We start from the raw sequence: 13,306 nt of genomic DNA, 5'->3' as shown, positions 1-13,306 counted from the left end.
GCAATAACTACCTTGTCTTCCTCACTGGATTGCTGTATGGATTAAATAACAATGTATGAAAAAGCATATCAAAAGCCTAATTCTAAGGTGCTATAAAAACATTTAGTATCATTATTAATATTATTACTATTATTATTAATAAGGGAAAATATGAGAGAGGACTGCACTGCTTACATTAGTGTTCTGCATGTCTAGTCCCAGCATGGAATGAATGGATTGTAGGGATGCTGGATAGCTTCTCTTGCTCTAGGTCTTCAGAGCATGGCTTTATATTGTTTTAGTTAATTCAAATAACAGACATACCCACATTCAAAGGTAAGTACCCAAAGCCAAATATAAATGTTTTGGGGATTATTTCACTTTGGATTATCCATGCCTCTGTTTCCCTCCACTGGAGCAAATATTCAAGAGCTGACTGTATATAAAGAAGTCAGAGAAAACAGAGGTATATAAGGCAAAAAGGGAAAAGTAAATTACAATCATCAGTATGCAGTCAGACATGTTGTTTGCTCATTTAAAACATAATGCTATCCAGCAGCAGAACTTGCTTCTCTGAGGAGACTCAGTAACAACAACTTAAATAAACATCTGAGAACCTATGGCATTCGATGCACTATGCCAGATGCTGAGGACACAAAGATAAAACATGACTCTCGATCTCAAGCATCTTATAGTTAAGCAGATAAAAGTGAAATATACACTGCCAACTGGAATAGCTCAGAAATAGCCTGTATGATATTGACACAACCCACTGACCCAGGGAACAGTTAATCTAGTTGCATTTTTTAAAAAGGAATATCACTCTAGCACAGCACACACCACTGACCATAAAACAATGGTCAGAAGGTTTCTTTTCTAGATATAAGAATGATAAAACTTAAAGTTTTAACAAAAATCAGAAATCATTTTTAAGTATTACATTCAATAGGTAAAAGGAGGCAGGAGTTAATTTCTATTATCATACAAAATGTTAAAAATACAACACATTTAAACTCACTTTTGTTCCAGGAGGCAATCCTTCTAGTTGTTTAGGTTTTATAAATGTTCTATGATGCTGAGTCTTGTGATCCATTTTCTCTTTGCATGTCAAAAACTGCAGTCTGCATTTTGTACAACGATGTATTCCTTTTTTCTGTTTAAAAAAAAAAAACAGAAAAAGGGAGGAAAAATAATTTTTACAACCACAAATGCTGTGTCCTGAAACTGCTCTGATTCAATTTTAGTGATACCTAAATAATTCTAAAAGTAGTATTTTACATCTCCCATATAAATAGCAAAATTTTATTTCATTTTTAAAAGCACTTTGTATTAGTATTTATGTTCCAAAAATGTCTATTACTATATAGACATTGAACATAAAAGATCTATCAGTAGGTTCTAATGAAAGTTCTCTCAATAGTGGTGTGAAAGCTCTTCTAATTACAATTTTAAAGTATTTAGACACATGATATGGTTAAAATGAGCCATACTATATTTTTACCTTAGAAAAAGGTAAATTCTTTTTAATTTTTGCTATTTCCAGTTGGTTGACAAGTTGGCAAAATAAAGTCAAATACTTAACCAGACATTTCAAAGAAGGTCACTATAGAAATGGTTATATAAAGCAGTCTAATATAACTTTCTGCACTGATGAGAATGTTGTATAGCTACACTGACCAGGATGGTAGCCACTACAACATATGGTTATCGAGCACCTGAAATGTGCCAAGTGCAACTGAATTTTTAATTTCATCTAAATAATTTTAGCTTGAATAGCCACAATGACATTGCACAGTATTGATGCAGAGGCATAAATCAGAACTACTACTCTCCATCTACTTACTGATTGAGATCTCTTGAGTAAGTCCCTCTTGAAACTCAATCCTGTTACTATTCTACAGCTGGAAAACAGGACCCAAAAAAATCTAAATCACTTTCCCATAACTAGTTACTGACGTTGCCAGACTGCTGATCCAGTGTTCTTTCTACTATATATCAACTACAATCTTAACTATATGCTCTCATTAATTTAGAAATGATACATGTGTGTGTGTATATATACACAAACTTTAATAATACATAAATATAAAAGAATGTTTTCTCAAAACTATAATCTGCCAGATAGATCACTATTTCCATTTTAATACACTCACTCATTTATAAAATTCAAACAAGGTAATATATACTAAGAAGTACCTGGCACAATTACTAGCACACAGCAGGGATTTCATAAATCAAAGCTCTTTACAAAATTCAAAGTAATGTATAAATATAATGTGTTTGTATTACTATTCTAGCTGCTTCTTAAGACTATTTTAGAAATGTGGTGAATTGGATTATATCATAGATACAGGCAATTTTTGAAAATTCATTTATATGTGCTGAAGGAAGAGGAGGAGGAAAAAGAGAAAACTTGGCCAAGAAAGATACCAAGACAAAAGGACAGAAAGTTACTTCTCCAGAATCCAATTCCCAGAAATCTTTTCCCTATCTGTAATCACTGCCCAGGTTACCTCATCCAGTTTCAAGGCTTTAAATACTACCTATCCGGCTGTCTACTAGACACCACTACCTGATAGCTAATATGTATCTCAAATCAACATGGACAAAGTTGAATTCTGGATTTTTCTCCCTAACTCCTTGCCCCCCCCACCCAACATCTGTTCTTTTCTCACTCTTTCCCCTATGACAGTGTATGAAAATTATACTCTTATAGCTGGTTAGGACAAAAAATCAGTAACTCACTCACATATCTTATAACTAACACACTAATAAAACCTGTCAGCTCTACCTTCAAAACCTTTCATAATCTTTCCACCCCTCATTACCTCTAACCATTGCTACCAAGCCACTCACCTGGACTACTATAATAATCTCCTACCTTCCTGTCATGTTCTTTCCTCCGTATGGTCTATTCTCCCCCTAGCTGCTAATGATCTTAAAACATGGTAGATCTTTCTTCACATGCTAAAATGCTCCCATGGCTTTCCCAAGTCCTATTTCTGGTTTACAAGGCTCTACATAAACTAGCCTGCATTCTACTGTTAGGCTCTTACCTCTTACTTCTCTTTCTCTTTTTAGTTTACTCTGCTCTAGCAACAACTGTCCTCTGATGTTTTTTGAGTGTCCCATGTATACATTCACTTCACTGTATGTTTCCTCTCCCAGACTTCTACGTGGCTTATTCTTTTATTTCCTTCAGAGAGGCTCACGTTTTACCACAATATATACATAACAGCAACCATTCCTCCACTCCCAACACCTCTTTGGCACTCTCCATCTTCCACATTTTCCTTCCACAGTACTATCACCAGCTAGCATGCATATACATTCAAACATAAACACACATATATTTATCTTTCTCCACTATAATTCAAATTCCAGAGAGCTTAGACTTTGTTTTCTTCACTGCTATATAATAACCAAAACAGCTCCTGGCACATAGTAAGGCACTCAGTAAATATTTGTTAAGTAAATGGATAGTGAGGCAGAAAGCAAGAGACTGACAGAGAAAGTACATATGAGAAGTACAATTTAACTAGTTCAAAACATCTGCCATTCCATTCAATGAACATTTGTCCAGAATCATGAGATAGAATACATTAAACTACTATTCCCTTAGTTGGACCCAAGTCTTGCATGTGTTTCTTGTGTATGTATGCATTTCAATGTGATAAGAGTGATAAAGAAAACAGTGCATTTTTCAGTAACATCATGTTCAATCAAAGAAATGGTGATCTATTCCAAGGATAGAGAACTAATTATTGGTGTTGAACTTTTTGATACACATACCACATTGTTTGAGAAGCTTAAAGGATATAAGAGTGATTCTGACTATATGTTATTTCTACCCTTAGATCTGATGCCAATGTGAAATCTGGCTCTGTGATAAAGTAGTAAAAGCCTGGGCTCTGAAGTCAAATTTTAATTCTGCTTTTTATTAGGTAATAAGGCATTGAGCAAGTTACTTTCTCTAAAACTTTGTTTCCTCATCTATAAGTTAGAAATAATAATATACATATGTGATTGTGAGGATTAAATGTGATAATGTTTGTAAAGCACCTGCTGCTGCCATAAGGTAAGTGATGGCATGTGGCATATGTTAACTGCTTAACATTTTTATTAAAGATCTAATGAGCATATTTAACACATCCAAAATCACATATTATTTCTTAAAAGTCATACAAACTGGATTCTTAGCTCTAAAATCCCGAGACTTAATAACAAAACTACTTAAAAAAAAGTCACAACCAAAGTCTTCGAAGACAATAAAATGAGCCGGAGTCAACAATTCTTATTGTCTAATATCACACTAATAACGTCTCCTCAATTAAAAGTTTATAGTCCTGCTCAACTGTGGTGTCCTAGCCTTTGTAAATAATTAAACAAACTGTAAATACCTTCAAGGATGTTGATGATCCTTATTAATAGATTTCTCCCCTCTTTACTGATGACTGCCTGCCTCCTGAGTATTCCATATAAACCAAAGAAAACTGGGCACCAACAGCAAGTTAAGACATAAAACTCAGTTTATAAAAACCTTATAAATCACATAGCCCACATAGTGGACCCACACATCTCTTTCATAATTATCATTCTTCCCACATCTACATCTCACTCTGGAGCTTAGGAAAGCATGTGGGGAAAACTATGTTAAAACTCCCATAATGAAATAGCACTTCTGTTTTATATCTCATTCTCCCATTCAAAATTAAAGGCCAAAGGCGAAATTAAGAGTACCAAAAATGGTGTTTCCAAAATTCTATTCTTCAAAAAAATGTTAATAGGTATTATGCAAATAAAGGGGTTAGTGGCCAAAAAAGTTTGGGGACTAATGCATACTATACCCCTTGCTTGGAAATTCACAAAGTTCACTGGCATATAAAAATTTCTGAGAAGTCCTATTTTAAAAAACAGACAACCAAACTGTTTAATATTGTAAATCTGGGCATTTACCAAATTTATTTACCAGTAACAATTTGGGGGGAAACATTTATTAACATCTGCTGGAACACTGTTGAGGAAACCTAGACTAGAAAGATCTTGCCAAAACTTCTCCAAGAGGAATATCATCCTAGTCACAACATAGGTGATACTAAATTCAATTGGATAAAGAAGATGTGGTACACACACACACACACACACACACACACACACACACACACACTCAATGGAATGTTACTCAGCCATAAAAAAGAATGAAATATTGCCATTTGCAATGACATGGATGGAGCTAGAGAGTATTATGCTAAGCAAAATAAGACAGAGAAAGACAAATATTATTTCACTCAGATGTGGAATTTAAGAAAGAAAACAACTGAACATAGGGGGAAAAAAGGGGAGGCAAAGCAAGAAACAGACTCCTAACTATAGAGAACAAACTGATGGTTATCAGAGGTAAGCAATGTTCTAAGAGGTGAGGTGTGGATGGGGGGATGGGTTTGACAGGTGATGGGGATTAAGGAAGGCACCTGTGATGAGCACCAGGTGTTGTATGTAAGTGTTGAATCACCAAATTCTAAATTTGATACTAATATTACACTGTATGTTAACTAACTGGAATTTAAATGAAAATGTAAAAAAAAATTCACTTGGAAATTCTACTTTTATGATCTTTCCCAGTTAAAAACCACAAGTTGATTTCATGATTGTGTCATGACTAGAACTGAAAGCAAAGTGAGCACCAATCAGCGTGCCAACTTCATCAATAATAAGAAAATGTAATGAGCTGATTAGGGAGGTGGCAAAACTTGATTGCATAATCAGATTCAGTAAGCCCAGTGACTTCTCATTTTGGCAAAGGCACTGTTGTTGCTCTTTCAAGCACTTAAGAACAGGATCAGTGTTACATAAAGGTTTTCAACCCAAACAAGGGTGGTTTAATTGCTTCAGGAAAAGAACCAGTAAGTATTAACACCAGAATTCAAGAGAAGGGTATAAGTGCTAATATTGGGTCCCAAAAACTACATAGCAGAACTAACATAAGTCATCCATAAAACAAGTGATGGCCTAAATACAGTTCTTTGGTAGAGTTCATGTACCAAGCAGTGTCATTACTGTTTCCTTTATCAGTGGCAGCTATAAAACACCACTTCTGGTCAATGATAACAACATGTATTCTCATAATAAGGGGGCTAAAAAGTGGAAATAGGTTGGAAGAGAAAATGGAAAACAAGATTATGAGTCCTCAATGTTTTCTCAGTTCTAAGAAACTACTTTCAAAATCATTCCCACACCTGATAACTACCTTCAAAATCATTCCTATATCCACTCTTGGGCTCTGAAATATCCAATCGTTTGAATACTCCACTCATCTCTCCTTTTTTTCCTTCAATCCTAGGTTTCTGATTTCCAGCTATCTTTCAGAATTTTCACTTATGAGCTACAACATCACCAGAAAGGAAGCAAGGAAAAGAAGTGAAAGTTTCACAAGTAACTCAGCATAAATCAAAATTAATCATGTCATTTGAAATAACCTTGCTTTCCTGTAGAACAAATCTCACCAATGTTCTCAGTAATAACCTATCTTTTTGCTAAAATAACATGAACAAATAAGAACTGGTAAATCTCACCTGATGCTTCATATAATGATGCATGTAGGGTGTTGCAATTTTAATAACTTTGAGGCAAAATGGACATAGCAAGTTCTTAGTGTTTTCATGGGATGTTCTAAAATGAGTTTCCACATCAGAAAATGATGATGATCTATAATTGCAAACCTACAAATAAAGAAGGTTTAGTTTAACTTGAAAATGTATAATGATATGCAAAGTATCAATTACAAAGTAACAATGATAGGTCATTTGTTTAGAAGAACATAAGATGCTATTAGAATCCCATTAATACAAGCAGTGAAAGATAATCTTTGAGAGAGAAAAGTTATCTTTCAAAGTTTAGGGATAGCTCCCAAAACATAACTAGATTCCCTTATTTTTATCAGCTCTTTTTAATTATCATTCCCATCTTGACTTGAATTTTCAAGCTTTAACACCTCCTGTCCTACAAAGTTTTTTTCTGCTACATAAAACAGCACTTTCCTTTAGAGTATACATGGCTTCCAGGCTATGACATTGGCAATATATTTTTATCTTCTTTTTCTATTTCTTCAAATTCTGAAAAATTACTAATCCCAAAGCATTTGGTAGAGTTCTCTGTAAGTAGAAGCATTTCATATTTCCCTTGTATGCCTACATCTTCCCTATATAGTAAGCTAAGTCTCTACATTTGTCTGTTAGCCACTGGGCTTTTCTTTGTCCAATCGGGAGTGGGTAAAAATGGCCTGTGGGCCAATTTCAACTCTCTACTGATCCCCACATACAATGCATAAGTTATACCAAAGGTTTTTAAATTAATAAATAGTTTACAAAAGGAATTTTAATTTTAGTAACCAATTTTATTTCATGACCCATAAAAATTATATGAAATTCAGATTCCAGTGTCCATAAAGTTTAAATAAACACAGCCAGATCACATTCATTTACTTATTGTCTGTGGCTGCCTTTGTGCTACAATGACAGAGTTGATTAGTTACAACAGAGATTATATGACCCTGAAAGCCTGAATATTTATCACCTGGTGCTTTACAAAAAAAAAAAATTTGCTGACCCCTGGCCCAAGAGGTTTAAATCTTATAATCAAAACAATAGAAAACAAACAAACCAAACACTAAGTACACAATAAAATATATGTATACCTGACAAATATATGGCATTTCACCGGGCTTATGATTGTCCTTCATATGTTGTAAAAGAATATGCTCTGTTTCAAATGATAATTCACAGATTTTGCAAATGGCTAAAAGTGGGGGGGGGGGGGGAAAGACATTACACCATTTTAAGATGCACACACACAGACAAACAGCAAATCATTATTTTGTATAACTGAAACTCTATCTCAATTATACCTCAGAAAAAAGTATCGTTACCAGGCAAACACAAATATGTATGAATAAAATTCATTTTATATATCTATATCAATAATAACAATAGTATTGGTGGTAGTGACAGACAGCAGCTATATAGTTTTTATTGGTGTGCCAAACACAGTTCTAAGTACTTTACTTATATTAGCTCATATAATTCTCATGACAGCATTATGAAACAGGTATTTCTATTATTCTCATTATTCAAATACTAAGTTGCCTAACATCACATAGTTGTATTAAAAGGCAGACCTGGGATTTGAACTCAAGCTATCTAGCTCCGAGATCTGTGACTTTAACTATGACTGTAGTTGTTTTTTTCATTATTTTCATATTTTAAAACTATGATCTGAGGTTTTTAATTTAGTCCCCCACATATAATGCACAGGTTATTTACCTTAATGAATTATTTACAAGAGGGATTTTAATTTTAGTAACTAGTTTTAACAGTTAGAACTTTTTCAATTTTGCCCCCAAATTCCAAAGTCTTTTTCTTAGTCTTATTTTCCTAACAAGCTTCTTAAGTTTTCTCAGAGTTACATTGTCAAAATTGATAATATACAATACTGTAACTTACTAGAAAATTCATGAGGTGTATGTGTGCTTTCAATGTGACACTGCAGTTGAAATGGTGTGGGAAACTGACGGTAGCAATGCTGGCAGGTGGTGTGGTTTTCCCAGCTCTCACTGCTCTGCTTCTCAAGTTCCAAGTGGTGTTTCATGTGGTTCATAAACCTATAAATGATTGTCAACAGGTGCAAAAATTCAGATTTAAAAACACAAATGTAAAAAATAAGTATCTGAATCTAAATCTTAAAAATACAAATACATTACTCAAAAAAAAAATCTCAAAAGCCTTAAAGTCTTCTAGAAAACTGTGTATTTTAAACAATCACTTTCATTAAGTGGCTAAATAAACATCTTTTCATCTTTGTTTTAAAAGAATTCATCAATGTAATTAATATGAAATTTCAATAATTTGCTCTATTTCTTAATCATTTCAGATTAAAATGTTTTTTTAAAGATAAAAAAAAGCAGTCTTTTTTTCCATACTATTTACATTTTTAAATAAAATTTATTTACTTGAAAGGAAGGAAATAAAATACTTGAAAGGAAGGAAACACTACCACCAAAAGCAGCTATAGTCATGAGAGAAATCTTTTAAGGTTGTGAAGATATACAATAGATTCCAACTGTTTAAAAGACAAATTACTGGTATTTTTACTTGTGTCTTGGTTTCTAAATGCATGTAATAGCAATTTTAATGCCTACAATTACGAGAACCTTTTGTTTTATTTAATGATACCGGTTTACTGTTAGCACAGACCGTTCATTTTAACTTGCAGACTGTGCCCTTTGTAGGCAACGTCCATTTTTCAGTTTTACATTCTGCTATTTCAGCTTCCCTAAAAGGCTTCTTATGAGCAGGAACCATGACCTTCAACAGCAAAGAGTGCAATAAAACTGGGAACACCTATTTAAAAGAGCTTACTGAAGCTTTTTACTGAATTTGAAAGTAAAGTTATAACAATTTTTAGTCTGGGTCAACTATTAACAATTACTCACTTTGAGCCTGTAAAGAATCTAGAAAGTAAACAATAATGTTATTAATCTGGATAGCAGTCACCATGAAGGCTATAACGTTTATCTCTTTTTCACACCTCCACAATACTACTCTTAAATAGGTTATGGCACACTCTGAAGTATCTTTTTGTCCTCCTTTGGTTTTAACACCAGATCTACAAACACCTATAGAAAATCCTAGTCTTGGAATATTTATATAGAGAGCTATGGTCATAAGCCATTAAATTTTCACCTCACAACTTTAAGCAATTCAAGTGTATCTATATAAAATAATCTTTTAACTATCAAGCTTTCTCTCAATTATTATATGAGCCCCCATCAGGAACTCATGCTCTCAAACCAAACTATGGGAATGAGGGAAACAAAAAAACAAACTTCTTGCAAGATGTTCACAGAATAAAATAAACCTAACCGTTTTTGGTGACATTCAATGTAGGAAACAAAAGAAAAATACCACACCACAGTATGTTGATGAGGCAGAGAAAAAAAATCTATAGCTATCAATTTCTTACCATTCTCTACAAACATCAATTTGTCTTCCCAATTTTTACTGTTAAAATATTATTTAACACATCTAACTCCTTTGGTTATGAAGTATTTACCATTAAGGTTACATTTACTCAACAATTAGTCTTTTAAAAAATGCTCAATTCCTGGATGTTATAAGTGCTGTTTGCTTAAAATTTCTAAATAATCTGGTACTCTAAAATGTATAACTACTCTACTGAAAAAAAATAATAAAAAAAGGAATTGTTAATTTTCGTATGTTTAATATTAAGTGGGCTAATCTGAAAGGAAAGGCAAAAGCTGTTGCTGAAATAACTTAATATCATATATGTAATATTTAAGTATAACAAGGAACTAAGTCAGTGAAACATATTTGTATGCATGCACCACATTTATTAACATGATTTTTCTGGTGTATTTTACTATTAAAGGGGTAATAATATGGAAATCAGTGACAGAATTATACTGTAATATTGTTTCAATGTTATATCAAAAAGTACAATATCTCACGGCCCCTGGGTGGCTCCATCAGTTAAGCAACTGACTTCAGCTCAGGTCATGATCTCACAGTTCATGGGTTCCAGCCCCGCGTCAGGCTCTGTGCTGACAGCTCAGAGCCTGGAGCCTGCTTCAGATTCTGTGTTTCCCTCTCTCTCTCTGCCCCTCCCCCTCCTCATGCTCTGTCTCTAGGCTCTCAAAAATAAACAAACATTTAAAAAATTTTTTTAGGGGCGCCTGGGTGGCGCAGTCGGTTAAGCGTCCGACTTCAGCCAGGTCACGATCTCGCGGTCCGTGAGTTCGAGCCCCGCATCGGGCTCTGGGCTGATGGCTCAGAGCCTGGAGCCTGTTTCTGATTCTGTGTCTCCCTCTCTCTCTGCCCCTCCCCCGTTCACGCTCTGTCTCTCTCTGTCCCAAAAATAAATAAACGTTGAAAAAAAAATTTTTTTTTAATTTTTTAAAAAAAATACAATATCCCTTCTGTTAAACTACTAGGACCATTAACTATTGATGGCTGTTAAAGTTTAATAAAAGGAGATAAAGAAAAGTGAAAACTCATATGAAATACATGAAGGAATTTGGAAACTATAAACCACCACCATAAACAAAGCTTTAATAACTGTTATAGGAGTATATCACAATGTATTTCAGGGTTTTTCTATATCCTTCTTTTTGACCTAAGAACTCACAGGAAAATGAAATAAATACTAGGTCCAGAAGTAACCTATTGGTACCTAAGAATGCTATTTACAAATAATAGTTATCAAGGGTAAACATAAAAAGGCATACATAGGTATGCTTGTATAAACACACACACACCAGTGATGTCTGCAACTTACTTGGAAATGTGTGAGAAAAAAAATAGTTTGATATATGATATCAAATAGATGTATGATAAAGTACAGTAAAATGTTAATGGTAGAATCAAGGTGGTAAGTATACAAATATCTGCAGTAAAATTTTTAAAACTTTGTTGAATGTCTGAAAATTTTTGTAATAAAATGAAGAAACAACCTTACCTAATATAAATGTCAAGCTACATAACCGATGAAAATACCAATCAGTATGTCTTGTTACTTTGTTCTTGTTATGTACTCATTAATAAGATGACAACTACTAATATGCCATGTAACACAAAGATTACAAAGTAAATGTCATAAAATTTAAAGCATACAGGTATAAATCTTCAAAATTACACTGGAAATTAAATTTGTAATTTTTGAAGTGGTTAAATTTTGAAATCAAAGCCAACATGTTTCCTAGAACTGATATTTCTCTAAAGAAGATCACTTTTCCTGCAAGGTAAATGTTCCAAAAATTACAAATATGAATCGAAAGATCTGAGCATTAAATAAGATGAATATGGAAGAGGTCAAACTAGACAAAACATACTGAAGTGGTACTTCTTGTAAAGTGAAGAAAAATAAAATTCAAAAGCAGCTAAGAATGAAAATAATCTCATGAAAATTCCTAAAACCCTGATAATATAAGGGAAATGTTAATTTTCCCTTATTTGAAATAAAGTTTGTCTTTTCTTAAGTTATCTTAAAGAGACACAACTAAGTGGATCCAGGAGTCAACTCTGAATTATAAGAAAGAACAAGTTTTTCGACAGGACAATCTGCCTTTGTTCTTAGTAGAAAGTATTAAAATTACTTATCTAGAATGGCACAGAGAAATACAAGATAAAGATACAACATTTGTATCTTTAGCACTCCGATTTTCAAACACAAATAAAAATAAGTATTTACATACCTAATATTATTTTTAAGAATTTTCAAGCAACTGAAGCATTTAAAGGTTGTGTGAGTCTTCTGTTCTTCCTGAACATCTCCTTCATGTTTTCCATAATAAAAGTCATTAACTAACATGATCAATTTTCCTTTCTCTGAATCAACAGTCTTATTTTTACTTGCTGTACTTGAAAATTCTGTTTTAGCCAGTCCTAAAAAGTTATTTATCATGTCTGGACAACAGTACTGAAAGAGAAAAAACATAAGTCTTATTTAACACTTAAAAAAGATTGGACATCAAAAAACAACTGTATGTTTACAACAAGGCCAGACCATGTTAAAACTATGCTTGGTAAATATCTGGGAAAATATTCACCAAAAGTTTGTGGTACATACTCACATTCTAATAACAATAAATACCTATTATCTTAATAAACAACAACAAAAAAATTTTAAAGAAAAACTTTAAAATGAGAACTTGGCTACTGACATAATAATTTTTTTCCTTGCAATTTATCTTTTTGGATATAAATATTGAATAGTAACTTAAATGCTTAATTGAAACTAAAACTTATTCAGGGCGCCTGGTTGGCTGAGTGTCTGACTTTTGATTCAGCTCAGGTCACGATCTCAGGGTTGTGGGATTGAGCCCCACTTCAGGATCCATGCTGGACATGGAGTATGCTTAAGATTCATTCTCTCTCTCTCTCTCTCTCCCGCCCTCTGACACTCTCCCTCAACCAGTGCACATTCGCCCACTCTTAAATAAGTAAATTAAGTAAATAAATAAACAAACAAACCTTATTCATTTCACATTCATGTCAAGATAGAGCATAGAAAGGAAATGTAGGTTATATGCCATAATGTAGATGTTTCATTATCAAGTGATATACGAAATTTCATAATATCTAGTTAGAACTAAAAATTGAGTACAACTAATTTGCCATTGCCCAGACTCAAGATACTAGAAAATGTATGAGTTAAAAAAAAAAGCAGCAGTAGTAACACCCTGAAATCTAGAATGCTTAAATTTTTGAAGGGGAAATTTAGTTCCTCATGAGTAAACTCAAGATGTCACATAAAC

The 13,306-nt window shown here is 33.3% G+C and overlaps 1 protein-coding gene across 7 annotated transcripts in view; it reads right to left on the bottom strand.

Annotated features, from left to right (window-relative positions):
- ZNF280D (zinc finger protein 280D) overlaps window positions 1-13,306 on the bottom strand; it is a 144,951-nt gene that overhangs the window by 70,638 nt on the left and 61,007 nt on the right. For all 7 annotated transcript variants that reach the window (XR_007152920.1, XR_007152921.1, XM_047862343.1 and 4 more), the window contains 5 exons: window positions 12,245-12,468; window positions 8,478-8,635; window positions 7,673-7,773; window positions 6,552-6,698; window positions 998-1,132 (listed from right to left, as the gene is read on the bottom strand). Coding sequence is in view for 5 of the 7 variants with exons in the window: in XM_047862343.1 (XP_047718299.1) it covers window positions 998-1,132; window positions 6,552-6,698; window positions 7,673-7,773; window positions 8,478-8,635; window positions 12,245-12,468 (765 nt within the window). In the remaining 2 variants the exon portion in view is untranslated. The remainder of the gene's footprint in view (window positions 1-997; window positions 1,133-6,551; window positions 6,699-7,672; window positions 7,774-8,477; window positions 8,636-12,244; window positions 12,469-13,306) is intronic.

Source organism: Prionailurus viverrinus, chromosome B3 (assembly GCF_022837055.1).
Source record: "Prionailurus viverrinus isolate Anna chromosome B3, UM_Priviv_1.0, whole genome shotgun sequence".
Classification (NCBI taxonomy): domain Eukaryota; kingdom Metazoa; phylum Chordata; class Mammalia; order Carnivora; family Felidae; genus Prionailurus; species Prionailurus viverrinus.
Note: the sequence above shows the minus strand (reverse complement) of the source record. Positions and strands in the feature narration are given on the sequence as shown.